Raw genomic sequence first — 26,004 nt, forward strand, 5'->3', positions numbered from 1 at the left:
TAGTCATCAGAGTAATGTTTTTAGAAGTTGTAGTATTTTCCCAGTTACTTTCTCTGATCACTGTATGGTTCAATGTTCTGTTTTTTTGAGCTTTGTAAAACCACAGAGTGCTTACTGGCACTTTAATAATGCTCTTTTAAATGATAAAGAATTTAAAGATATTTTTGAATTTTTTTGGAAGGATTTTAGAGATTCGAAGTCAACGTTTAGCTCATTACAACAGTGGTGGGACTATGGAAAAGCCCAAATTAAACAGTTAAGTCAACAGTATACAAAGAATGTTACTGCAAATATAGACAGGTCCATGAAAGTTTTAGAGATGGAAATTGTACAATTGCAAGAGCAGTTAGAATCTGATGGACACTGGACTGTTATGAGGGGTATTGCTGAGAAAAAATCCAAATTGGATGATTTATTGGAGGCGAAAGCAAAAGGGGCTTTGATCAGGTCACGTTTTCAAAACTTGGACCAAATGGATGTACCATCTAAGTATTTTTTTTGGCCTGGAGAAAAAGATTGGCCAAAAACGTTTTTTTCATTCATTGCCATCTGATTCTGGGAGAATGTTGACTGATGTTCATGAAATACGAAAAAGAATTTCTAGTTTTTATAAAGAGTTATATAAAGGTGAGCTAAAAGAAGAACAAATCACAAGTAATTCAAGTTTCTATTGAGTCTAATGGGGATCTTAGTGGTGAGCTACGTCTGGAAGAGCTGGAAAAAGCACTTCAGAGTATGGCACCTGGGAAGGCCCCAGGTATAGATGGTCTTACGGTCGAGTTTTTTAAAGCTTTCTGGTTCGTGGTGGGGGAAGATTTGCTTGAGGTTTTAAATGACAGTTTTACAAATGGTCATTTGCCTTTGAGCTGTCGTAGAGCTGTCCTTACCCTTCTACCAAAAAAAGGAGACCTCACAGAAATTAAATGTTGGAGACCAGTGTCTGTCTTGTTTAGTGACTATAAGATAATTGCTAAAGCCCTTGCTAATAGACTTGCAGGGATTTTAGAGCAAGTGATTCACTCTGACCAAACATATCGTATCCCAGAGAGGTCTATTTTTGATAATATATCGTTTATCTGCGATATTTTTGATTTGACTAAAATGAAAGAGTTTGATGTTGGCCTAATCTCTTTAGATCAAGAGAAGGCCTTCAATAGGGTTGAACATCAATATCTTTTAAAAACTCTAGAGGCTTTTGGTTTTATTAAAGATTTTGTGAGGAAAATTAAGGTTTTATATAATGACATTGAAAGTATTCTTAAGGTTAACGGTGGCTTATGTGCTCCTTTTAAAGTGGAAAGAGGTGTAAGACAAGGTTGTCCTTTGTCGGGTATGTTATACTCTATTGCAATAGAACCTCTTTTATGTAAGATTAGAGAGAACATAAAAGGTTTAAGTTTACCTTTTTCTGGTAAAACTGTTTCACTATCAGCTTATGCTGATGATGTAGTGGTCTTAATTAGTGACCAAAAAGATATTGATATACTGGTAAAGATTTTAAATGATTTTAAAGAAATATCTTCAGCTACTAAGGTAAATTGGGCTAAAAGTGAAGCGATCTTGGTTGGACATTGGTTACAGGGTGCACCAAAGCTCCCAAATGACTTAAGCTGGTCTACAGGAGGTTTTAAATATCTGGGTGTATTTCTGGGAGACGATTCTACTGTTAAAAAAAACTGGGATGATGCCTTTGAAAAAGTAAAAGGAAGACTAAGGAAATGGAAGTGGTTGATTCCAAAGATGTCGTACAGGGGACGCACTTTGATTATTAACAACCTTGTAGCTTCTACTTTGTGGCATCGTTTAGCATGTGTGGACCCTCCTCTGTCTTTACTCTCTGAGATTCAGAAGGTTTTGGTTGATTTTTTTTGGGAAAAGTTACACTGGGTATCCCAAAGTGTACTTTTTTTTTATCTAAAGATGAAGGAGGACAGGGTCTTATCAATGTGCAAAGTAGAATTGCAGCTTTTCGAATGCGTTTTATACACAGACTTTTATATGGATCATCCAAATCAAATTGGAAGGTTGTTGCTTGCGAGATTTTGAAGAGCTTGGGAGATTTAGGTTTTCATTAGTCTCTCTTTTTGATGGACCTCCCAAAGATGAATATATTGAAGGCACCGATTTTTTATCAGAACATTTTTAAAGTTTGGAATCTGTTTGATGTTAATATCGGACAAAATTTAAGTTTGTTTTGGTTGTTTAGAGCTTCAAAATGTATATGATTCCACAGGAAATCAAGTTAATTCTCTGATTGGAAAGAAGGCTGAATTAAGAGATCTGCTCGGTAGTAAAGCACAGGGGGCATTGATCAGGTCTCGTTTTCAGAATTGTTCTGAAATGGATGCTCCATCCCAGTTTTTTTTCAGCTTGGAAAAGAAAAATGGTCAAAGTAAAATCATTCATTGTCTTCGGTCAGCCAATGGGCAGGAGCTCACTGAAACTGCTGATGTGCGCAGGAGGGCTGCTGACTTTTACAAGGAATTGTTCAAATGTGAGTACACAGAGGACCAAGAGCTGGTACAAGAGTTTCTCGGAGGCCTACCTCAAGTGCAGGAGGAGGCAAAAGAAAAGTTGGTGAGACAACTGACTCTGGGAGAACTGTGTACAGCTTTAATGAGCATGGAAAATGGTCGGGCTCCAGGGTTAGATGGTCTAACTGTTGATTTCTATAAAGCTTTCTGGGATTTGATGGGCAATGACCTGTTGGATGTGTTCTGTGACAGCATTGCCAGAGGACAGCTGCCTTTGAGCTGCAGGAGGGCAGTTTTGACCCTTTTACCTAAGAAAGGCGATCTGAAAGAAATCAAAAACTGGAGGCCCGTGTCCTTGCTCTGTCTTGATTTTAGATTTTATCGAAGACTTTGGCCAACAGGTTGAGAAAAGTGATGGAGCAAATCATACATACGGATCAGTCGTACTGTGTACCGGGCAGGTCGATTACAGAAAACATTGGTTTAATTAGAGATATTTTTGATATAGCAAAAATGACAGGCCAGAAATTTGGCATGTTTTCATTAGACCAAGAAAAGACCTTTGACCGAATTGAACACCAATATTTATGGAATGTGCTTGATTTTTTTGGGTTTCCTCCAATTTTTATTGAAATGGTTAAAATATTGTATGGTGACATTGAAAGTGTAGTTAAGGTCAATGGTGGCTTGAGTGCCCCTTTGAAAGTTGAAAGGGGAATTAGGCAAGGTTGTTCAATGTCAGGTATGTTGTATTCTATTGCAATTGAGCCTTTTTTATGTAAACTGAGAGATATTTTAGAAGGGGTGTCTTTGTCTAGAGAACAGGTTTTTTGTTTATCTGCCTATGCGGGTGATGTAATGATCGCTGTAAAGGGAAGTAGTGATGTGGAGAAAATCAAAGGGGTGGTAGAGAGGTATGGTAAAGTATCTTCAGCAAAAGTGAACTGGTCTAAATGTACTGCTTTAGAAGTTGGTGGGTGTTTCAAGGAAAACCACATTTACCAGGTGGACTGTCATGGGTTACAGGGGGTGTTAAGTATCTGGGAGTCTATTTGGGTGATGATCAAACTATGATGAAAAATGGGGATGGTGTTATAGAGATGGTTGAAGGAAAACTTAAAAAATGGAAGTGGTTGTTGCCACAAATGTCATAGAGGACGCTCCCTAATTATTAATAATTTGGTGGCAGCATCATTATGGCACCGTGTGGCAGTACTTGAGCCACCTGCAGGTCTTCTGGCAAGAATACAGGCTTTAATGGTTGATTTTTTTTGGAATAAGAAGATGCATTGGGTTCCACAATGTGTGTTATATCTAACAAGGGATGATGGTGGACAAGGTCTTATGCATCTAGAAAGCCGTAAAACAGCGTTTAGATTACAGTTTATTCAAAAAGTTTTGTATGTTCAAAATAATGTATGGGAAGCAGGAATACATTTTATTTTGGAAAAAGTAGGAGGTTTGGGATTAAATAAAACTATTTTTTGGATTAACTGAAGCGGGAGACATAAAAAGCCTTCCCTTATACTACCGTAGTGTTCTAAAAGCATGGTCATTAGTGAGAATTGTAAGGACAATGCCTGTGTCATCTTTTCATTGGCTTCTAGAAGATCCTTTAGTTAAAGGTGCAATATTGGATGTTGCCGGACAAACAATGTCTGGAATGATGAAACTTTTAGTAACAGCAAAAATGATCACTTTAAGACATTTACTGGAGGTTGCTGGAAATGACTGTGATGACGTGAATGCTGTGGCACAAAGCTTGGGACTCCAGTCACAGAGAGTGGTGGGTCGTTTTTTGGAAAATGTTAAGAAAACTCTGAATGATGAAGACAAGCTTTTAATTATGGAATTCGACAGTGGACGATCTATGCCTGAAGTAAAGGACGTTTTTCCAGACATGGACATTTCACCAAAATTCACTGAGGAGGAAAGTTCTCATCAGTTGCTTGGGGCTAAAAGATTGGAAAGGCTGGATTTTTGTTCTGTGAATGGAAAAAAGTTGTATGAATTGTGTGTTAAAATGTTAAACAAGGTAAAATTGAAAGTGCGGGTTGAAACACCGTGGGCTGCTGATTTTGGTGTTGAAAATGATGGTAAACCTGTGTGGAGAAGTTTGTACAAGCCACCATTGACCAAAGCAAATGGGGATTTGCAGTGGAGAATACTGCACGGTATTGTTGCTGTAAATGCGTTTGTTAGCATCATTAATTCAGCAGTTGATAGCAAATGTCCTTTTTGTGATCAGAGGGAAACAATTTTTCACTGTTTTGTACATTGTGACAGGCTTAAAAACTTATTTTTGATGCTTAATTTCATGTTTGTGGATTTTAAAGTAATATTTTCCAAGGTTGGTTTCATTTTTGGTTTCAACTTTTGGAAAAAAAAGAGAAAAAAATGGCAACTTGTTAACTTTGTTATAGGAAAAGCGAAAATGGCTATTTATCTGACAAGAAAGGAAAAAATAGATGGTGAAGTTGATCGGGATGTAGTACAAGTTTTTAAGTGTTTAGTAAAGGTAAGAATTAAATTTGATTTTTTATATTATAAAACTATGAAGAATATAGAGGAATTTGAAAATATGTGGAATTACAAAAAAATATTGTGATTTGTTCGAGATGGTGAATTATTTTTTGCTAAATGTCTTGAGTAAAGTGTATGTTTGTTAATTGTTTTTAAATGTTGTAGCCAATAAAGTGTTATAAAAATCAAAAAAAATCTCTCTCTCTCTCTCAAGGTCGCCTTTGACGAAAAGATAAAGATATGCAAACCTTCTTCTTTTTCCTCCTGGGCAATGTCAGCCACAATGTCGTCCACATTATCAGGCACAATGTTGCACTGCTCACCCTGCAGACATCAGAAAACAACTCAAACTTTCAAATAGATTCTAAATGATGTCCCTCATTAAATCATACTATTCTACACAGTGATGGTATTTGATTCACTATTGCTATCTGATTGAAAACCACAAATAAGATGACACAGGTTATATTTTTCCCTGTGTTTGTCCTAATTCCCATACAGTAATCTAACTCTCTCCCAATAAAGTATGTATAACTTTCAAAACTTCCATGGCACTTTTGTGACATGCTGGCTTCATCAATATGTACAGTATAGTCTATTGTTGTTTTAGCTCTCAGTTTATAGACTTGTATGACATGAATAATGCAGAGATATTTTGCACAGTAATAAAAGCTAAAAGTGCAACAGCTTAGAACATTTTCTTTTGAAAAAGTAATTTTTCTTAGATAAGTAAAGAAACAGACCTTGCGGGCAATTCTCTCCACAACAACTCTGGCCACAGGAGTGATTGCACCACCCTCTGGGTCGTAGAAAGGGCTCTGTGGATGGTCTAAACTTGTGAGGGGACGAATTTTCTCCTGAGGTGCTGCAGGCTTGTTGGGAGACTAAATAAACATTAAACAAATAAACCAGTTTACGATGTTTAGATGTTCAAGTCATTTATGCCACATGAAAATCACATGAAAAAAAAACAATATCATTGTGTCACGATTTGGTTATGTTTCATGTTCCTGTTTCATGGCTGTCATGTGATCTCTTGTTCAAGTCATGTGATCCTGCCATTTGTTCCCTTGTCTGATGTGTCATGTTGTCTTTGGTTCATTGTTACATTGTTCACAGGAGTTCATGCCACGCCATGCTTTTGTTTTATGTTTGTTCACATTATCCTAAATAAACTGCACTTGGGTTCTCATCTACACTTGCCTCCAGTGGACTCCTTTACACAGTGGTAAGAATAAAAGGGATGGTCATTTTATTGTTTCACTGTTCCATTGTTCACAGGAGTTCGTGCCACGCCATACTTTTGTTTTAGGTTTGTTCACGTTATCCTAAATAAACTGCACTTGGGTTCTCATCTACACTTGCCTCCAGTGGACTCCTTTACACAGTGGTAAGAATAAAAGGGATGGTCATTTCATTGTTTCATTGTTCACAGGAGTTCATGCCACGCCATGCTTTTGTTTTGTGTTCATGCCACGCCATGATTTTGTTTTGAGTTCATGCCACACCATGCTTTTGTTTTATGTTTGTTCACATTATCCTAAATTAACTGCACTTGGGTTCTCATCTACACTTGCCTCCAGTGGACTCCTTTACACAGTGGTAAGAATAAAAGAGATGGCAATTTCATTGTTTCATTGTTCACAGGTGTTCATGCCACACCATACTTTTGTTTGGAGTTCATGCCATGCCACGCCATGCTTTTGTTTTATGTTTGTTCACATTATCCTAAATAAACTGCACTTGGGTTCTAATCTACACTTGCCTCCAGTTGACTCCTTTACACTATGGTAAAAATTAAAGGAATGGTCATTTTCTGTCATTAATTGATCAAATGTCACAAAAAATTGTGCGACCGTTTTTTTTTTATTTTTTTTTTATTTTTTTTTATGTATCACAAAAGAATAATCTAAAAGAAAAAAACTCATTATGGCCTGTAACATTCACCAGTTGTACTGTTTTGGATTTGCTTATTCTTTGGATTTACTTTGGTTATGTTTATCAATAAAAACTTTCTTACTGCAATTGGATCCTACTGCCATCATTTATGAATTACCAAAAAGAAAAAAGGAGTCATTTTATGTGTATTGTTTCTTTAATGCCTGCTACAAATTGTATGATTTTGGCCTGTCCCAGGAAAAAAGATGACCAATCGTGGTGATTTCTGTGGTCGTAGCTACTAAACTGTGTTCATACAGTGAGAGAGGTTCAAAGATGGCTGTTGTCACGGTCTTGCGAACTAAAGGTAGCATGTGATTAATTTTATGACAGTGTCAGAAATTTAGCATGATCATCTCACAGTGTGTTTGCTGCTACGACCTATGTCTGCTGACTGGCCAATAAAAATTAAACAAGAAATGGTGTATTGATCAACGCGATATGACGCCAAAACTTGCAAAATTGGCATGCCAAGTTGGCCTGTTTTCCCTAGCCCTGACCGCATTCATAATCTCCTCTTTCGCTTCCTCCTTTCTTTCAGCCTACATAAAAACCACAATTGCCAAAATGCAATTCATTTTGCTAAATTTGTTTACCACTAGCGCATGCTGATGATGTTTTATTCTTCCATACTAACTTGCAGAGTAGCCTACGATTCAATAGGTGTGTGTCATAATTATACAGTCTACATACATGTAATACCCAAGTTCATTAGATTAATGATCTTATAAGATTGCCAGGATTGTAAATGACATAATTTTAGTTTTCAATGATCTTATAGAATTACTGAAATCACAGTCATTAGCAGACATTTTATATGCATTATAATTCAAGATAAAACAAAAATAATTAAACATCCAAAGGGATTGTTATTATATATGATTTTTCCATATTTTTACAGTTTAAAATCAACACAGAATCAACTCATCAACAAAGAGACCACCAAGCCTTTAGGCTTTGAAAAGATAGATTAGCTCCACAGTCAACAGCAGCAATGTCACTGAGAGAAGTTACAAGCAATACAAATTATATACATAGACCCACTCCCCAATGATAGGGGAAAAAGTCAAGTGAGGAATCCAAGGTTGTGTTAGGAACGGATTCATTTAGGAATGTTCCTGGTTTAATACAACATGAGCTTTATCAACAGCATCTGAGAATGCTGGAAAAGAAAAGAAAAAGAAAAGAAAAGAAAATTATTTTGTAAGGTGAATGGGAGCATGTTAAATATGCTGTTCATAGAGATTATTTTATATTTAATCAGGAATATTACTTTAACCACCCAACCACTCCACAAGTAAAAATAGTAGCCTCTCAATATGTAAATTAAACAAACAAACAAACATTTGATCATTATCCAGGGGATTGATGTCAATTCAAGCAGATGTTTTGTTCAGACACACTGACACACACCAGTAGATGGCTAGAGTCAAGCTATGGTCATGACTGTATGGTCTCAAGTGGACCACTTCAGCTGGCAAAATGCTTTTTTTAAATTAAGTCATAATTTTTCATGTTTTGATTTTGCTGTGTTATTAATACAGAGAGAACTCATTTGGTGCAGTTTACTTTGAGAATGTGTCTCATGAAACTCATTTCACAGAGGTATTTCATAGACTTCACATATAAACTAAGAGGAACAAAGGTATGAGGCCACACTGAAATCATGTTTAAAGAAATATTAAAAAGTATTATTATTATCAAACCTGGAATCAGAAAATTTTGGAAATTTTAAATACCTGAATAAAGAAATTGCTAAAGATTTCCATGCCCTTTTTTATGCAGTGCATGTGAATATGTGATTTCCTTGCTTTTAAATAAAGTCAGCAAAATTGGAACATACCTTTATATATCTTTCCATGAGTGCTCACCTCGTATGTGACTCCGCTGTCTGTTCCTGCATCCCATGGGATGAGGTCCTGAACCACCTTCTGGACCCAGCCACATTCTCTGGTGCAAAGGTCTTCTGATGACAGACCAACGTTCCAGTCAGGACTAGGACCCAGCATCGTCAAAAAGGACATCAGGTGACGTGTGCGGTCAACTGAGAACTCGGCTGAGGGAGCCGCTCGACTGAGGTAAAGAGAGAAATCAGATGACTTCACATTTAGATGGCATACATCTCATTCATACATGAGAGGGAGGTAAAAGAGAAAAACATAAAAATTACAAATATGTTTGTTTGGTCACACATTAGTTTAGGGTCCAATTCTCACTATTAGCTAACTAATTACTTAATAATAAGCACTTAATAATAGTTCCCTTTCAGTCAATAACGTCAGACGTAGTAGACTTCGACTGAATGGGGATCGCGTCAGAGGGCCAATCGTCTTCGAGGTCTATTGAATGAGCGAATGGAATTGGCGTGCATTATTCGCATCACACACTCTGCCCCCGCGGCGCGGGTATAAATACGGAAGTGGATGCACGCACTAGTTGCCTTTCGCTTTGGAGCCGATCGTTATTGATGTCTCTGAAGAGTGCTGTTGTCTCAACGAGCGAATGTGTCGGTGTTCTTACGGGAAGACCTCCCAACGTTGGTGTTCTACAGCGTGGGTGCAGCGGTGATTGCGAGCTTCTCAGCTCTCAACTGCTGTTTTAACAGCATCAAATTTCTAACTGTTAGGTTGTGTCTTGACGGCTGGTTAGAGGGCGAGAAGTGAGTGCTTCCCTATTTCAGTTTGACTGATTCAGTGTTGCTGCGGCCATTCCCTGTGTGCTCCGGCACTGGTGACAGTCCCATTTCCTAAAAGAGCAAAAAGGGAGTGAGTGTGTCTTTTTCAACATGCCATTCCATCCGTGCGTTTCTGGGTGCGGTAAGGCGCTTTCCCCCTCTGACGGTCATGAAAGCTGTATCACGTGTTTGGGCCTATAGCACGCTGAGGCAGCTTTCGTGAATGAGTCATGTTCTCATTGCGGGAACATGGCCATCTCAGTGTTGAGATCGAGACTCGCCTACGTCAAAAGCGTAGGTGCAGTCTCCGCCGCTGGGCCCCACCCTGGCTCTTCTTCTGGGTTACCTTCCCAGAGGAAGATTGGGGTGCCGTCCATGCTGAGTGATCTGAGGATCACAGTGAGGGGCAATCCGCCCGGTAAGTCCCCGTGGATCCCTCACTCCGCCTACGCACCGCAGCAGGTGGAGCTCCCCAGTGAACCTGCAAGGTCCCTCTGTAGTGGACCGACCAGTTGTTTCATTTGGGGCCCCTCCAGGGGACAGTATGTCTATTGCAGCATCGGAAGGGGAGCTGAACTCTGGAGATGACGATTCGGTTGCGCTGTCTCCCTCTGGGAGACCAGCGTTGCCCAAGCCAGATCCAGAGATGTCAGCTATGCTGAAAAAGGCCACCGAGGTGGTAGGGCTCGTGTGGAACCCTCCACCGTGTCCCGAGCCATCTCGGTTGGATGATTGGTTTATCGGGGCGGGCTGTGCTGGTTCTCAGCTCGCCGCCCCGGTACCTTTCTTTCCTAAAGTGCATGAAGAGCTTACGAGGGCGTGGTGGGCACCTTTCTCTTCCCGAAACCGCCTAAGTAGCTCCTCCCCCCTCACTACCCTTGACGGGGGAGCGGTGGAGGGTTATGAGGCTATCCCTCCAGTGGAGTGTTCTTTCGCGATGCAACTGTGTCTGGCAGCTGCTGCTTCCTGGAGAGGTGATCCTCGTCACCCCTCTAAAGCCTGTAAGTTCTCGTCCACTCTTACGGGCAAGACTTACAAAGCTTGAGGGCAAGCTGCTTCCTCTCTGCATGCCATGGCATTGCTCCAGGTCCACCAGGCCCAGGCACTCATGAACATGCACGAGGGTAGTCCGGACCGTGAGCTCATGGGTGAGCTCCGCACTGCAACTGACCTCGCCCTCCGGGCAACGATGGTTGCAGCTCGCGCGTTCCGTTCGGCGATGTCTACACTTGTGGTCCAGGAGCGCAATCTCTGGCTCAACCTGGCGGGCATGAGAGAAGCGGACAAAGTTTGGTTCCTGGACTGTCCCATTTCCCAGGCTGCGTTATTCGGCGACGCGGTAGAGAATTTTGCCCAACAGTCTCTACAGCCCAGAAGCAGACGGAGGCTATCCGACACATCCTGCCCCGGTGGAACGCTGCTGCCTTCACACGCCCGCCGAGGTCAGATCCTCTGCCCGCTCGTCGCCGAGGGCGTCCGCCTGCAGCCGCCTCAGCTCCCGCAGGACCATTGCAGCAGCCTACACCCAAGTGGAGCCGGCCGCGGAAGGGACGCCCAACCCGCTCCAGGTGCTGCCAAGCCAGGTTGTAAGCGACAGCGGAAACGTTGAACCTGGACGGGCCCCCCAGAGATGGAGAAGTTGTTCTTGGAGTGGTCACCGATCCACTCCCTCTGACCAGTTGGAGGGCTGGCTGGAGCTTTTGTTGTGTGTGTGTTTGTTCCACCGTTGACTCCTATAAAAACGGGGTCAACGGTACCCACATTTTCAAAAAAAGAGCAAACTTCTCTTTCTGGGGCCCCAAGAGGGCGAGTCTGGCGGGTGTGACCCTGTATAGCCTTACACCCCTCAGCTCCCCCTTGGTCGCCAGCAGGCAGCTTGGTGCGTTCGAGGACCTGGTCATCCGCCTTCTCACGCGCCCCCTGCCGCTAGTGGAGACAGGTAAGTGTTGCACAGCACACTAACACCACACTCTCCACTTTGCTGCCCCACCACAGGCTCGGCTATCCCGCCCAAGTCAGTGATAATCGTCACACTATGTGTTGAGCAGATGTGCTCCTGAAAATCCAGTGATATTCATCACACCTAGTGTTGAACAGTGCTCCTGACTTGTACGCGCTTATCTTTTCCTGCTGGCGAATGATTTGATATAGCCACTCCTCCAGCTGGTATGAAGGCCAGTTGTAAACTCGTTCTGCATGCTACTAGGAGGTGGGTCGTGACCGTCTTGGCCCAAGATTGTTCTGCAGTATCTGACCTGAATGACATGTGCTTCAGATCTCTATCTTCCGTACTACAGGCCATCCTGTGAGTTGTGTGTGAGGGTGTGAAGTATCAGTACCAGAGTCCTTCCCTTCGAGTGCTCCATAGCCAGTTGGGTTTTCAGGTCAACTGGAAGAGAGCAATCTCGCCCACGGGTTGAGTATCTCTTTCTCAGTAGAGTGTGTTCAGCTGGTGTTCAGCTGAAAGAACTTTCAGAGGCTCCTTGGGCATATGGAAGATGCAGCCGCTAGGCTTCCTCCATATGAAGACCGCTTCAGCACTAGCTTCAGATCGAGTTCCGAGGTGACCGTGGCAGAGCAGCACACCCTGTGTGACAACAGTTCAACCCGGTCTGCTGCCAAACCTTCACTGACTGAGGGGCCATGTACAAAGGGCGTGCTTTAATAGAGGCCGGGGCGACCTTCGACTGCACGGGCATGCGTGCCTTGAGTTGTTGACATTGTGGCTGTTGCGTAAGATTCCCTCGTATGCCACAACTCTCCCGTCACCTCCTACTTGGAGTCAGAATCTTCCGAGGAGGCTCAGGAACGCATTTCTGTGTTTTCTTCATTCCACTATTTTCCCGGCCAACTCAATCGGTTCCTACCTCTCCCATAATAGGAGTAGGTGGTGAGCCTGCAAGCGCTGTCCCGGAGGAGGCAGACCCAGCCCTGGCTTTCTCTGTCTGTCCGCTTCATTGCGGGTTACGTGTACAGAACGCAAGCCTTAGACCTCAGACCAGCTCTTATCTGTTAGGAATTCAGCAGAGAGGGAAGGCTGTATCCAAGCGAAGTTGGCCCACTGAATGGTGGATGCCTTCATTTCGGTGAAAAAGTTCTGAGATGCTCATGTCCACTTAGGTGTTGAGCTCCTCTATAATGAGTGTGTGCTCTGCTGACAGATTTTCTAGAGTTGGGGGCTGGACGACACCTAGATTTCAACCGCTGCTTCCCGTGGGCTTCACCGTGAGCCCGGATCAAGGTGTTGGCTTGCTGCGCCATTCCCCTCCTATGGACTGAATACGTGCGCCATTCTACTCCAGTTGAGTTCCCTTAAACCGAACCATGTTGAGTTCCTCCACACCCCTCCGATGTCAGACGTGCGGAACGTCTGGTGTTAGGCCTACCATTCGTAAGCAGTGTGGAACCTGTGTTAGGCTGGGTCCATATGTTGCGGTCCCTACAGTGATCCCATATGTGTTTTCTTCAATGATACGGCTCCCTACGGCGAGCTTGTGTCTTCCCTTGGCAGAGTCTCTCTGCCGTCACTTTCCGGTGAGTCTCCCCCCGTCTTTGGCTGGAGCCACCCCAGTGAAATTCCATATGTCATACTGCCCGGTCATCCGCCCAGTTCATATGTGTATTCTCCACATTACCTCCCTTCGGGTAGGATGTGGCTTCCACAGCGTCCCTTCCTTCCAATGTACAGGGAAAGCTTTCCCAGTGGTCCTGTAGGAACAGCAGTGAGTTCCCTGGCCTAAGCCCTGTCCTCCCCCACCTTAAAATTGCAGGGGCATCAGGAGGCTTTTGTCTAAGCACTGGAAGGTGGCAGCTTTAGTGGCGTTTTCAATGGTTATCCCAATTCAGTTGAAGTCGACTACGTCTGATGTTATCGAATGAAAGGGAACATCCTGGTTGCGTATGCAACCCACCATTCCCTTAAGGAGGGAACGGAGGACGTAGTCCCCTTGCCACTACCGCTGGACCACCGCTGACTCCGGGTTACGCTCGGCTCCTCAGCGAAAAAGCAACTAGGGCGTGCATCCACTTCCGTATTTATACCTGCGCCACGGGGGCGGAGTGTGTGATGCGAATCACGGATGCCAATTCCATTGGCTCGTTCAATAGTACTCGAAGGCGAATGGCTCTCTGACGCGATCCCCATTCAGTTCCCCATTCCTCCTCCAGGGAACGGTGGGTTGCATACGCAACCAGGACGTTAGTAAGGTAGTTGTTAAGTGTAAGTATTGGTTAGGATTAAGGGATGTAGAATATGGTCATGCAGAATAAGGCATAAATATGTGCTTTATAAGTACCAATAAACAGCCAGTATCCTAGTAATATATGTTTATAAGCACCTATAGGTAATAGTGAGAATTGGACCCTAAATAAAAGTGTTACCGTTTCTTTGAATACAATTCTAATTTTTTTCATTATCATCAATATTCTTTTGTATTAGGATATTATTTTTAATGACAATAAAGCACCCCCCCCCCCCCCCCTACACACACGCACATTTTTTTAAATGAAACATAATATCATTGTAATTACTGTTAAACAAGCTAATACATAAATATTTAAATTACAAAGCATTTATACATATATAAATATTGATATAATGAACAATATTTCATGTAAGGGATAAAGTACAATAGGAAACTATAGGCAGGTAGAGTGATAGAAAGTATAGTTAGAAACAAAATACAAACTAGAAAGCTTCAACACTGAAGTCCAAGGTTTTTTTTTTCTTCTTCTTTTTTTTTTTTTGCTGACAACAGTACATTATCACTTTTATAAACCCCAGAACCCCCATCACTAAGCAGAAAGTTTATATTGACTGTAGATTATAGTTGGTTATTTACCAGGGTTTTAAATGAACACCCGCCAAATGCGGATAAAAATCAACTGTGGTGGGTAACGCTGTCAAATCACTAGTCAATTTGGCGGGTTACTTCACTTTGATGGGGAAATTTGTGTAAGCCAAATCTGCACAGATTTAGCGCAAAGGCAAAGTTTAGCCTGTGTCATCATGTTATATTAGATACAGCATATTGCAGAATCTGCGAATATCTGGCTTGCTTGAACATACACGTCACTACGCAACAAATAACGGTGCGCTTGTTCATTTGCATTTATTCAATAGCGAAGATTAAAAGATATAATAATGTGTTGATACTTGCCTGGGGTAACTAACCCCAGTGAAAGTAAAGACCCGCCAAACAAAAAAGGAAACCTAGAAAAGAAAATTAGAAGTTCTAATACCAAGTGGCAAGCTGGGCGCGAGTGGCTCGTCTTTGAAAAAAAATTTTGTTACTGGAACCAACCACTTCAAGGTAGAGGCTGTCAAAGACCATACATTTTTGGTGGTGAGGATGAAAAAGGAAGGGATAAGAAATAAGTTTGAATAATAAATAAATGTATGGAATTAATTTCTTAATTCCATACATTAATACCCCATACCCCCCCGCCCCCCCCCCCCAAAAAAAAAATCAACAACAACAAAAACAATATATATATATATATATATATATATATATATATATATATATATATATATACATATATATATATATACATATATATATATATATATATATATATATATATATATATATATATACATAGAAAAAAGAGGAAAAAAAGAGAAATATACCAGATTAACTACGTCACATATATATAAACTGTGACGTAGAAATTCTGAATGGCCGGATAACTTAAAATATGTGGTAGCCAATTGGCTTAATTTTAAAACCCTGGTTATTACATGACTACTTACAAAATAAATAAATATATAAATGCACCTAAAATATAGATTTTTTAAAATGTTTAAATGAGTTTATTTTCCAAGTGAGATTATTGCACAATTCCAAGTGATCCATTTTGTCTTTGATTATATTCTCTCTATGGGTACAGCAAGTTTAACTAATTGAAATAAATAAATAAATAAATCTTCTTACACAAGGTGATGTTTTTGTTCAATCCATCCTTCAATCCAAACTGAGTCTAACTTCCTTTCTCCACAAAAAAATACAGAGCAAAATAATTTACACAAAGATCTCTATTTTCATAACCAAAAAAGTTTCTAAACCACTTTCCCCATACAGACGAAATACAGACAAACACATACAGTACATATCACACTTATGCCTGGCTCACACTACAGGAGTTTTAGGCCGATTTATCCCTGATTTTTCCCTCCCGAGAATTGGAGAAAAAATCTTGTCAAGGACCATGATCGGTTCTGATGTTCAGCGCAGAATATCTGGTAATGTGAGGCGTCCATGGCACAGATCGAATCTTGCACCTCCCGATCTGCTCTCACACAAATCAGGGTTGCCCCGATGGTATCAAACATTGTTGATATTTAGGATTTTAAATACGGAGGAGCAAGACTGTGATTACGTCAGTACTGTCAAAATAGCCAATAATAAACAAGTAGGGCAGTTGTCAGGGCTGGCCCAAGCCCTTATGGGGCCCTAAGCAGAATTTTAATGTGATTTAATTTTAATATGATTGACAATTGTCAATGCTTGATTATTCGCAGACCACAAAACTCACCCATTATCAATGTTATTAGTATGCATCAATGTGTGCCTGGCATGTTTTTACCCTTATACAGTTTCAAATTGTAACAGCAGCAAACCCACAAGAGTGCCCAGGTCTTATTTGGCACTTTGATATTCAAAGTTTTACAGTAATAAGTGGTATACTCAATGTGGTGTACTAAATAAACCAGCAAACCTGCTTTTGGTATTAAAAAAAAAATGCGTGCAAATGTGCAGAACAATTAAGTAAATAACTTTAGATAAACAGTATCTTCTTATATATAAAAGAAACATAATTTATTTAGAAAAACAGACAATATTAAATTAAATACTTAAGACATAAAATTAACAGATCAGAATCAGATGGTCCTGTAACAAGATAACAATGATAGATGTATTAACATTAAAGGGGTAGTTCCTTATCAGGGAACTCGAGCTGCGTGACAACGCTTTGGGAACGCCCCTGCGCGAGTGCGTCATGAAGCACGTATGAAATCAGTCCAATGGCGAGACGGAACGTCATAGGCGGGTGACGTCATCGACCAGGAAACTATATAAGCACCCCAAAACACAAGCGCGTCAGCTTCTGAGTCTTCAGCAAGCGCTCTGTGTGTGAATATATCAGTCTGTGTCTCAAAGTGTTTTTGTCTGTCCTTAGAAATTGCTAGGCAGGAGTTTTTCACATATAAAAAAACTATAAAGAGACGATATATATATATATAATATGGCGAGTGAACAGCAGTTCAGAAAGTGTGTTCATCCCTGCCCACGTGTGGGGATACTCACGATCTGTGTGTTGTTTGTATGGGAGCGCAGCATGCCCAGTCAGCTCTCGAGGGAGCTAGTTGTGAGCATTGCGAGCGTTTGTCCATGAAAACGCTCCGCTCCCGCCGAGCCCTCTTCGAGGAGAGTGGTTCGGTGCGCGCTCCCCGCCGTTCGGGTCCCGCTGCTGCCGAGGCACAGCGAAGGCTTCAATCGTGGGGATCGCAAATGGATCTATCAGCGGGGATTGAGACGGGCTCTGCCTTATCTCAGCCCTTACCTTGTAGATCCAGTGCCTCAGATCCGGGTTCGGAAGCACGCACTGCGGTTTCTTCCGCCCGGGCTGAGGCACCATCACTTCAATTATCCAGTTCTGAGGATCTGGATGTTGAAAGTATTGATACAGCAGAGACTGGGGACTCGTCACTTCAGTCTACTGCTAGTGAGGAGCTTAAGGAGGTGCTCACTCGTGCTGTAGAAAAATTAAGCATCGAGTGGCCAGCTGATAGACAGGAATTTCGTTCAAAAAGTAAACTAGATGAAAGATTTTTGCACTCTCGTGCTGCACCTCCACGCCGGTGTCTTACGTTCTTTCCTGACCTCCACACCGAGGTGTCGAGGTCATGGAAAAGACCAGTGTCATCCAGAATATTTAGCCAGCAAACATCTGTTTATTCAAATATTTCTGGGGCTAAGAATTATGGTTATGGGGCGATGCCTAAGGCTGAAGAAACGCTAGCAAGCCATCTATCTCCAGTTACGGCATCGTCATTTAAGACAGCGGCATTGCCCACAAAGACATTAAGAAATACCTCGGCTTTGGTGGGCAAAGCTTACTCTGCGGCAGGTCAAGCGGCAGCGTGCTTACACACTATGTTGATATTACAAGCATATCAAGCAGACCTATTAAAAGATATGAGTGAGGGGGATGAAATTAGTGCTGACGTAATTCGAGAATTACATCAGGCAGCAGATCTATCTCTCCGTGCCACCAAGGATACAGCCAAATCAGTGGGCCGTTCTATGGCAGCCATGGTGGCAACGGAGAGACAATTATGGTTGAATTTATCCAACATGAAAGAAAAGGAAAAATCTTTTCTCCTGGACGCCCCGCTTTCAACTGCTGGCCTCTTCGGTGACTCAGTGAAATCGGTCATGGAGAGGTTTCAGGAAGAGAAAAAGCAGGCGGCGGCGCTCCAGAAATTTCTCCCCCTCCGTGTTCACGTCTCCGGGGCTGCTGGGCGGGAGCAGCCCCGGCCGTCGAGTAGCTCCTCACACCGGGGGCAACAAAGACAGAGTGTCGCGTCTCATGCTCCTCCTCAGCAAAACTGGGACGAGACGCGACGCTCACAGAGGAGGTCGTCTAGGGGCAGGGCTGATCTGAGGACAGTTATTGTTGCCAAGAAGGCCTCGTCGAAGAAGAGGTCCTGATGCCAAAAGCGTCAGGATGCTGAGGGTGGTCCCCACCGAGAGGGGAAGGTGTTCGCCGCATTACACTGCGCCCGTTCTCTCTCGGTGCCCTCAGGGGCCCGTTCTACCAACCCCGCCTGCGTGCCGGGGCGTGGACGGTCCCAGCGAGCGCTTTCCCGAGGGACGCTCGCCCACTCTGAGGAGTGGTCTAGAGCGGTCAGACCAGTTGTTCCCTGCCGGTGCGCCGTTACAGGGCACTGTGTCTGTCACTCAAAATATTCCAGGGACCAGTCTCGAGAGACTGGTACCCTTAGTAGAATTTTTGGCAGAGTGGAAAAGCCTTCCAAATGTATCTCAATGGGTCCTGCAGACTATCAAGAATGGGTACGCGAATCAGTTCAGATCACGCTCGCCTCGCTTCAGAGGGTTTCTTCCCACGGTGGTGGACCCCGAGCAGGCTCTGGTTATGGAACAGGAGGTGAAAACTCTTCTGCTGAAGGGGGCTATAGAACGAGTTCTTCCTCCCAGCAGGGAGTTGAGTTATTACAGCCGATATTTCATCGGTCCAAAGAAGGATGGGGGGTTGCGTCCAATTTTAGATCTGCACCTATTGAATCGCTCAGTAGGGAAGCTCAAGTTCAAGATGCTGACTCTCAAGCAGATCGTGTCACAGATCAGGTCCGAAGACTGGTTTGTCACGATAGATCTAAAGGACGCATACTTCCACATTTCCATCCTTCCACAACACAGGAAGTTCCTGAGGTTCGCTTTCGGGGGCAAATCGTACCAATATGGGGTTCTTCCGTTCGGCCTAGCACGGTCTCCCTGAACTTTCACGAAATGTATGGATGCAGCTCTGGCTCCGCTGCCGCTCCAGGGGATCCGCATTTTAAACTATATCGACGATTGGTTGATTCTGGCTCAATCGGAGCATCAGGCGATTCGGCATCGAGATGTCGTTCTCGCCCATATAAAAAAGTTGGGGTTGAGGCTCAACACCAAGAAGAGTGTGCTTTCTCCAGTACAGAGGACCACTTTTCTGGGTGTGGTTTGGGATTCGACGACGATGCAGGCACGTTTGTCTCCTGCTCGTATAGCTTCGATAATCTTAGCCGTCAAACAGGCAAAGCTAGGCCAGTCACTCACTGTAAAAGAATATCAGAGAATTCTGGGTCTTAATTCAGCAGCGTCCAACGTTATACCTTGCGACCTGCTGTACATGAGACCACTGCATTGGTGGCTCAGGACAGAGGGGTTCTCCCCGAGGGGAAACCCGCTCTGCAAGATCAGGGTGACGCGACGGTATCTCCGTGCCCTGGCTGTGTGGAAAGAACCTTGGTTCCTTTCCCAAGGGCCTGTGTTGAGGGCTCCGTGTCGTCGTGTAACACTAACGACGGATGCATCTCTCATTGGCTGGGGGGCGATCATGAGTGGTCGCTCAGCTCAGGGTCTGTGGCAGGACCATCATCCTCAATGGCATATAAATTGTCTAGAAATGCTGGCGTTGTTTCAGGCTCTGAAACACTTCCTCCCAGACCTGAGAGGTCATCATGTTCTTGTCCGGTCAGACAACACATCGGTGGTCTCTTATATAAACCATCGTACTGCGTTCGCGCCCGTTATACAAGCTGGCTCGCCAGATCCTTCTATGGTCCCAGGGGAAGCTTCTTTCATTGAGGGCGATTTATATCCCGGGGTATTTAAATCAGGGGGCAGACATCCTACCGAGGCAGGGGCCGAGGCCTGGGGAATGGAGACTCCACCCCGAGGTGGTGGAGCTCCTATGGAAACATTTCGGTCGTGCCGAGGTAGACCTATTGGCATCCAGGGAAACATCACACTGCCAACTGTGGTTTTCCCTAAGTCCTCCAGCCGCTCTGGGGTTGGACGCGATGGTACAGGAGTGGCCGAGGTCATGCCTGTACGCATTTCCCCCGATTGCTCTGCTCCCAGGAGTTCTCGAGAGGGTTTGCCGGAATGGGGTCAGTCAACTGTTGGTAGCTTCGTACTTGCTGGCCCGAGTTTGGTTTGCAGACCTAATTTCTCTCCTCGACGGCTCTCCCCTGGAGATTCCGATCAGGAGGGACCTACTCTCTCTCAGGCGAGCGGGTCGATACTTCACCCCCGTCCAGATCTATGGAGGTTGTGGGCTTGGCCTCTGAGGGGGCCCAGCTCATAGAATCTGGTCTCTCGACTGAGGTCGTGGAGACCATCCTCCACTCCAGAGCTCCGGCTACTAGGAAATGATATGCCTTGAGGTGGAAAATGTTCACCTCTTGGTGTGGAGAACACCAGCTGGACCCAGTTAACTGCCCAGTGGGTGCAGTGCTGGAATTCCTTCAGGAGCGCTTCTCCACAGGGTTATCCCACTCCACACTGAAGGTGTACGTGGCGGCCTTATCTGCTTACCACGTCCCATTAAGTGGAGCCTCTCTCGGGAGACACCGACATGTAACTCGTTTCCTTCTTGGCACTCTGAGGCTGAGGCCAGCAGTTCGCACGAGGGTGCCGACCTGGGACCTGGTGGTTGTTCTAGAAGGTCTCTCTCTAGCACCGTCCGAGCCCATTGAAGAAGTTTCTGAGAAATTCCTCACTCTAAAGACTGTATTTCTTCATGCTATATCTTCATTAAAAAGAAAATAAGATATTCAAGCTCTGTCGGTCTCTCCCTCGTGCTTGGAATTTTCACCTGGCATGGTTAAGGCTTTCCTCCTCCCTAGACCAGGGTATGTTCCCAAGGTTCCTACTAATGTGGTCAGGCCTGTTGTACTGCAGGCTTTCTGTCCTACTCCATTTTTGACGTTGGACCAAGAGAAACTAAATCTGCTCTGCCCAGTTAGGGCTCTAGATGCGTATTTCCACAGAGCTGCCCTGTGGAGAAAGAGTGAACAACTATTTGTTTGCTTTGGACCCCCTAAGAAGGGCTGTCCAGTATCTAAGCAGAGGTTGAGCAAGTGGGTGGTCGAGGCCATCTCACTTGCCTACGAGTCCGCCGGTCAGCCTTCTCCTTTGGCTGTCCGGGCTCATTCAACCAGGAGTATGGCTGCCTCTAAGGCTATTTTGTCAGGAGTATTTTATCAGAAGCTGAGGCGCTTGTGTTTTGGGGTGCTTATATAGTTTCCTGGTCGATGACGTCACCCGCCTATGACGTTCCGTCTCGCCATTGGACTGATTTCATACGTGCTTCATGACGCACTCACGCAGGGGCGTTCCCAAAGCGTTGTCACGCAGCGTCTCGTTCCCTTCAGGGAACTAGGGTTACTTACGTAACCAGAGACGTTCACCCATGAAAATTCTGTCATTAATTCATTCTCCATGTATCAATTTATTTCTTCTGCTGAACACAAAAGAAGATATTTTGATGAATATGTGTAACCAAACAGTTGATAGACCCCATTGATTTCCATAGTAAAAAAAAAAAAATCCTATATGGAAGTCAATGGGGACCTGCAACAGTTTGGTTACCCACATTCTTCAAAATATCCTATTTTGTGTTCAGCAGAAGAAAGAAATTGATACATGGAGTGAATAAATAATATAATTTTTGGGTGAACTATCCCTTTAACTATCCAGTACTGTATACTATAGGCTGCTGTCACGCTTCTAACAAAGTGACAGACACAACTGATTACTTCAACTGTGTTTCTGTAAACCCTGTGTGTATTTGACGGTATTTGCACAATCAGACGCAATTTAGATAAAGTCCAGTAGTCTGGCGCTGTTTGACAGGCTTGTAGTGTGCGCTCGCTCAGTGTGTACGCGCACAGAAAAAGAAATGCATGTCAGAACAGCACACAAATGAAATGTTTAACCGGCAAGGCTTATAAAGCAAATGCAAATAATAAACTTTTGTGATTGAGAATATGTGTAGTCTCCCGTGAGTATATCTACCGCTGCGTTAACATGTGATGCGAATGTACGTCGAGTTACAGGTCATGGTCAGGGTCTATGGTCGGACCATAGTTTGGGGGCCCCCTAGTGGCGGCGGGACCCTAAGCAGCTGCTTAGTTCGCGTATAGGGAGGGCCGGCTCTGGCTGTCGTGGTGAAGGAATTTCCCTTGAGGTAATTTTGAGTGACTCCACAGTGTGATATGCGGTATTATCTCCATTTATTTATTTATTGTTAAATACATGTTACTCTGTGGTCAGCATGCAGGCACGAAGACAAGTACATGTTCAGTAATGAAACAGAAACTAAAAAGTTCATTGAAACAAAGCTGAGGAAACAGAAGATACAATGTCAAAACAAAGGTCCACGTAATATAATAACAGAACATAAACCTGACAATAAGCTTGTTAGGCCATTGTTAACAGTTACTTACGATCCTAGAATCTCACTTTACGAGAGGCTTTCTGCTGATATTTCACCAATAACGGCATTGCTCATCTCTGGGTGTTATAGACAGGCTGTCACTCAGTCAAGTTACACTGTTACGCCACTAGGTGGCAGCAAGGGACTGTCTTTGTGTGAGTCATTAAACTGTTCATTCAACGGAAAATATAAAAAAATGCGGATTCGTTCAAAGATAGATGTAATGAAACAAGCTGTTAATTATTTAAATATTTAATTTGAACTTTGAGCTCCACTTTACAAGGCTCAGCTGAACAGCAATGAGGTGCATGGGCAACGCTGAAGCTGATGCGTCACTTCATAGAGATCAATGGCATTGCTTCATGTATTGACCAGCACTGACGCCAATCATTAGAATTATCCTTAAATGTTTTCGAAAGATTTCGCTTTCTTTGGTCATGACCTTTTCTTAAATATGATTTGATATGAAGGATAGCTATTTTGTTTACATCCGCTTTTCAGCTTCCAATCTGCTGCGTGAGATCACATGAGGCGCTTCCTCTGGCACGATCCTCTTAATAACATTTCGTAGTGTGTGATGCGCCGCAATTTTCAAATCTTGTAGTGTGAGCAGGTTTAAGATTTGAGGGAAGAAAATCTGCAAATATTCTCCGTGTGTGCTGCAACCAGATTTTACAATCAGTTAGGGTTTTAAAACCCCTGTAGTGTAAGCCAGGCATTACAGATGAAGATAACTACAATGATCACATTGGATACATTTCTGTCTGCAGGTCTTTGTAACCCCCATTTCTCTCATTTCCATTTCCAGACATACATGTATATCTTTCCTTTGCATTGGCTCAATATGGCTGTCAGAGTTAAAGTTCATCCCTCCAAGATTTTCTGTTAAAAGAGAGAAGTGTAGCAAGCTCACGCAGTGGGGTGGACCACCAGGTAGATGTTCACCATTGAAAGGAACACGGTGTCAAACATTTGTACATACTCACAGAGTGTGGGGGTTGCTTGGAATTTATTGTGTCCTTAGGGGATGAACTAGTCTCCAAGTCTCATTTAACCATCTCAAATAAAATGTATGAATGTATTTAAACTAGGGCTGTAAATCAATTACAACTTTCGATCAACTTTCAAATGATTTATATATGTTGATAAATGAATTGCATAAATCAATTTTTGCTGAGAAAATTCCTCAAATGATGATCATTCAAAGACATTAAATTATTGTGGCAGACAATTTTAAATATCTATTTTCTGTTCTAATATATTTTTAAATATAATTTATTACTGTGATGCAAAAGCTGAATTTCTGGAAAATAAACATTTCTGAGTATTATCTCAGTTGAAAATGGCTGTGCACCTTAATATTTTGGTAGAAACCATGATACTTTTTTTTCAGGACTCTTTAATAAATAGAAAGCTCAAAAGAACAGCATCAATTTGAAATATATGCCTAGTTCTGTCATGAAACTCTAGATGGCGCATGCTGATGGGTCCTTAAAGCAACCTGATGATATTCACAGCATTAACTACTTGGCACAAGCTCATTGGTTCATGTCGCATCTGCAGCCAATGAGCTTGCTGGTCACAATATTTAAATGACTGGTTAGAATGCACTATAGCAGTTTGCAAGTGCACTTTCAGAGTTTCTCCGAAACACACTCCCTTCGCCAGCTCCACCTGTATCAATCTGCTATGGGCAATTTATATATGTATATATATATATACAGGAATATGCTATTTGTGCAGCAGTAGTTTGTCTTACAAAATCACAGCAGCGTATCAGCATATGTATTGGTAGTAGCAAGTTCCTGTACTTGCTTCGCAGCAGCACTAATAATCATCAGAAGCAAAAATCAACAGCAGCAGCAATTCAGGAGCAGCATTGCAGATATTTTCCTCCAAGATAAATCAACATTTTCATATGCCTAACCATGCAAAAAAAAATTCAGAGAGTTGTCATGATAGAAATACTGTATATTTACTAAAACATTGTTTAAATCCAACATCTTAGCTTTTCAGCAATGTAAATATGCAAGAATTAGCCCAAAGGCTACATTACATCTGTAGTCCCTCGTCAGGTCATCACAGTACAAAATAACACAGCTAAACATTGAAATTGAATATGATACAACACAATTTAAAAGACGCCACAATTTTCAACAACATAAAAGACACCACAGTTAGCAGACAGGAATTATGTAATTCAAGGTGCTGTTTATGCAGTAAAGTGCCATTCTATGAAATAATGTTCAGTTTAATTTAGTTTGAGAGCTGTTTAGTGCCGGATGGTGCTGCATCTAGTACGGCAGATACACATACACAGTAAAGTGCTATTCTATGTACATGAAGTACATTTCAATTATGTTAAAGTCCTATTTAATTCAGTAAAGTGCTGGATCTGGTATGGTATACATACATATTGTAATAACTTGTAGTTATTCAATATAACGTGGGACTGACCGGAACTAAGCTATGCTATTTCACTTTTACAATGCTAATTACTAACACGAGATATAAACACTCGTGTCCCATACACCGCACGACCGGGAGTGTTTCAGCAGGTGAAGCTTTGGTAAAATAAACCAGCAGGAGGCAGAACTGTTGTCTTTCTCCTCTTTTTATTTTAAACATAGAACCAACCCACAGGCAAGGCCCTATCGCCAAGTGCCTCCTTTACACATCTCTCTCCATGATGGTGAGAGACACATTATTACACAACAAAGCAGTAAATGAACCAAGAACACCTAACCTAACTTGAACATAAACACACATAACTTTATTATCACAAAAAATCAACGATCTTGCTATAATAACACATAAATCAACTCCCAACAAACAATTACCCATAATGCACCCAGCTGCTAGTGCTGACTGCCGGGTCATTAGAATATACTTAACAATATTTCAAGTGTAATCTTTGGGATGTGTTCATGTAAATATAACATGTTTACTAATGTAGGTGCAAGTGTGAATGAACGTCACAGATGCGAGCTGTACAGCTGTAGTAAACAACAGCGCGTGCATGTCTGTGCAGTTCATTCATTCATTCATACACAGACACGCAATTCATATGTAAACAGTCTTTTTTCGGTTTACAGACACTATTCCATATCGCGATTAGAACAAACACTTAAGAATAAACTTTCTGTTCACATCAGCTGGATCCATTGCTCCTCGAAATGAAACTACCGGCACTTCTGATGTAAATTTTCCAGGATTATTACGATAGTATTATTCCAAACATTCTTATTGAACTTGATGTGTTTTATCCAGCTGATGTGGGCGTTGGCATTTTTGCATGGCTTGCCTCAGATAATTTGCATTTGAATAGCGCGCACTATCTGTGGGCGTGGTCACATTAGCACTTAATGAGCTATAATGAGCTGAAAA

General features: G+C 42.6%; 1 protein-coding gene across 1 annotated transcript in view; it reads right to left on the reverse strand.

Annotated features, from left to right (window-relative positions):
- Positions 1-26,004, reverse strand: part of spon1a (spondin 1a) — a 509,033-nt gene that overhangs the window by 53,759 nt on the left and 429,270 nt on the right. The window contains exons 8-10 of the mRNA XM_077248223.1: positions 8,807-9,008; positions 5,741-5,881; positions 5,246-5,321 (exon numbers count right to left, since the gene is read on the reverse strand). Coding sequence (XP_077104338.1) covers positions 5,246-5,321; positions 5,741-5,881; positions 8,807-9,008 — 419 coding nt within the window. The remainder of the gene's footprint in view (positions 1-5,245; positions 5,322-5,740; positions 5,882-8,806; positions 9,009-26,004) is intronic.

The sequence above is a fragment of the Siphateles boraxobius genome, unplaced genomic scaffold (genome assembly GCF_051911475.1).
Source record: "Siphateles boraxobius isolate OS27281-9 unplaced genomic scaffold, OSU_SipBor_1 30, whole genome shotgun sequence".
Lineage (NCBI taxonomy): Eukaryota > Metazoa > Chordata > Actinopteri > Cypriniformes > Leuciscidae > Siphateles > Siphateles boraxobius.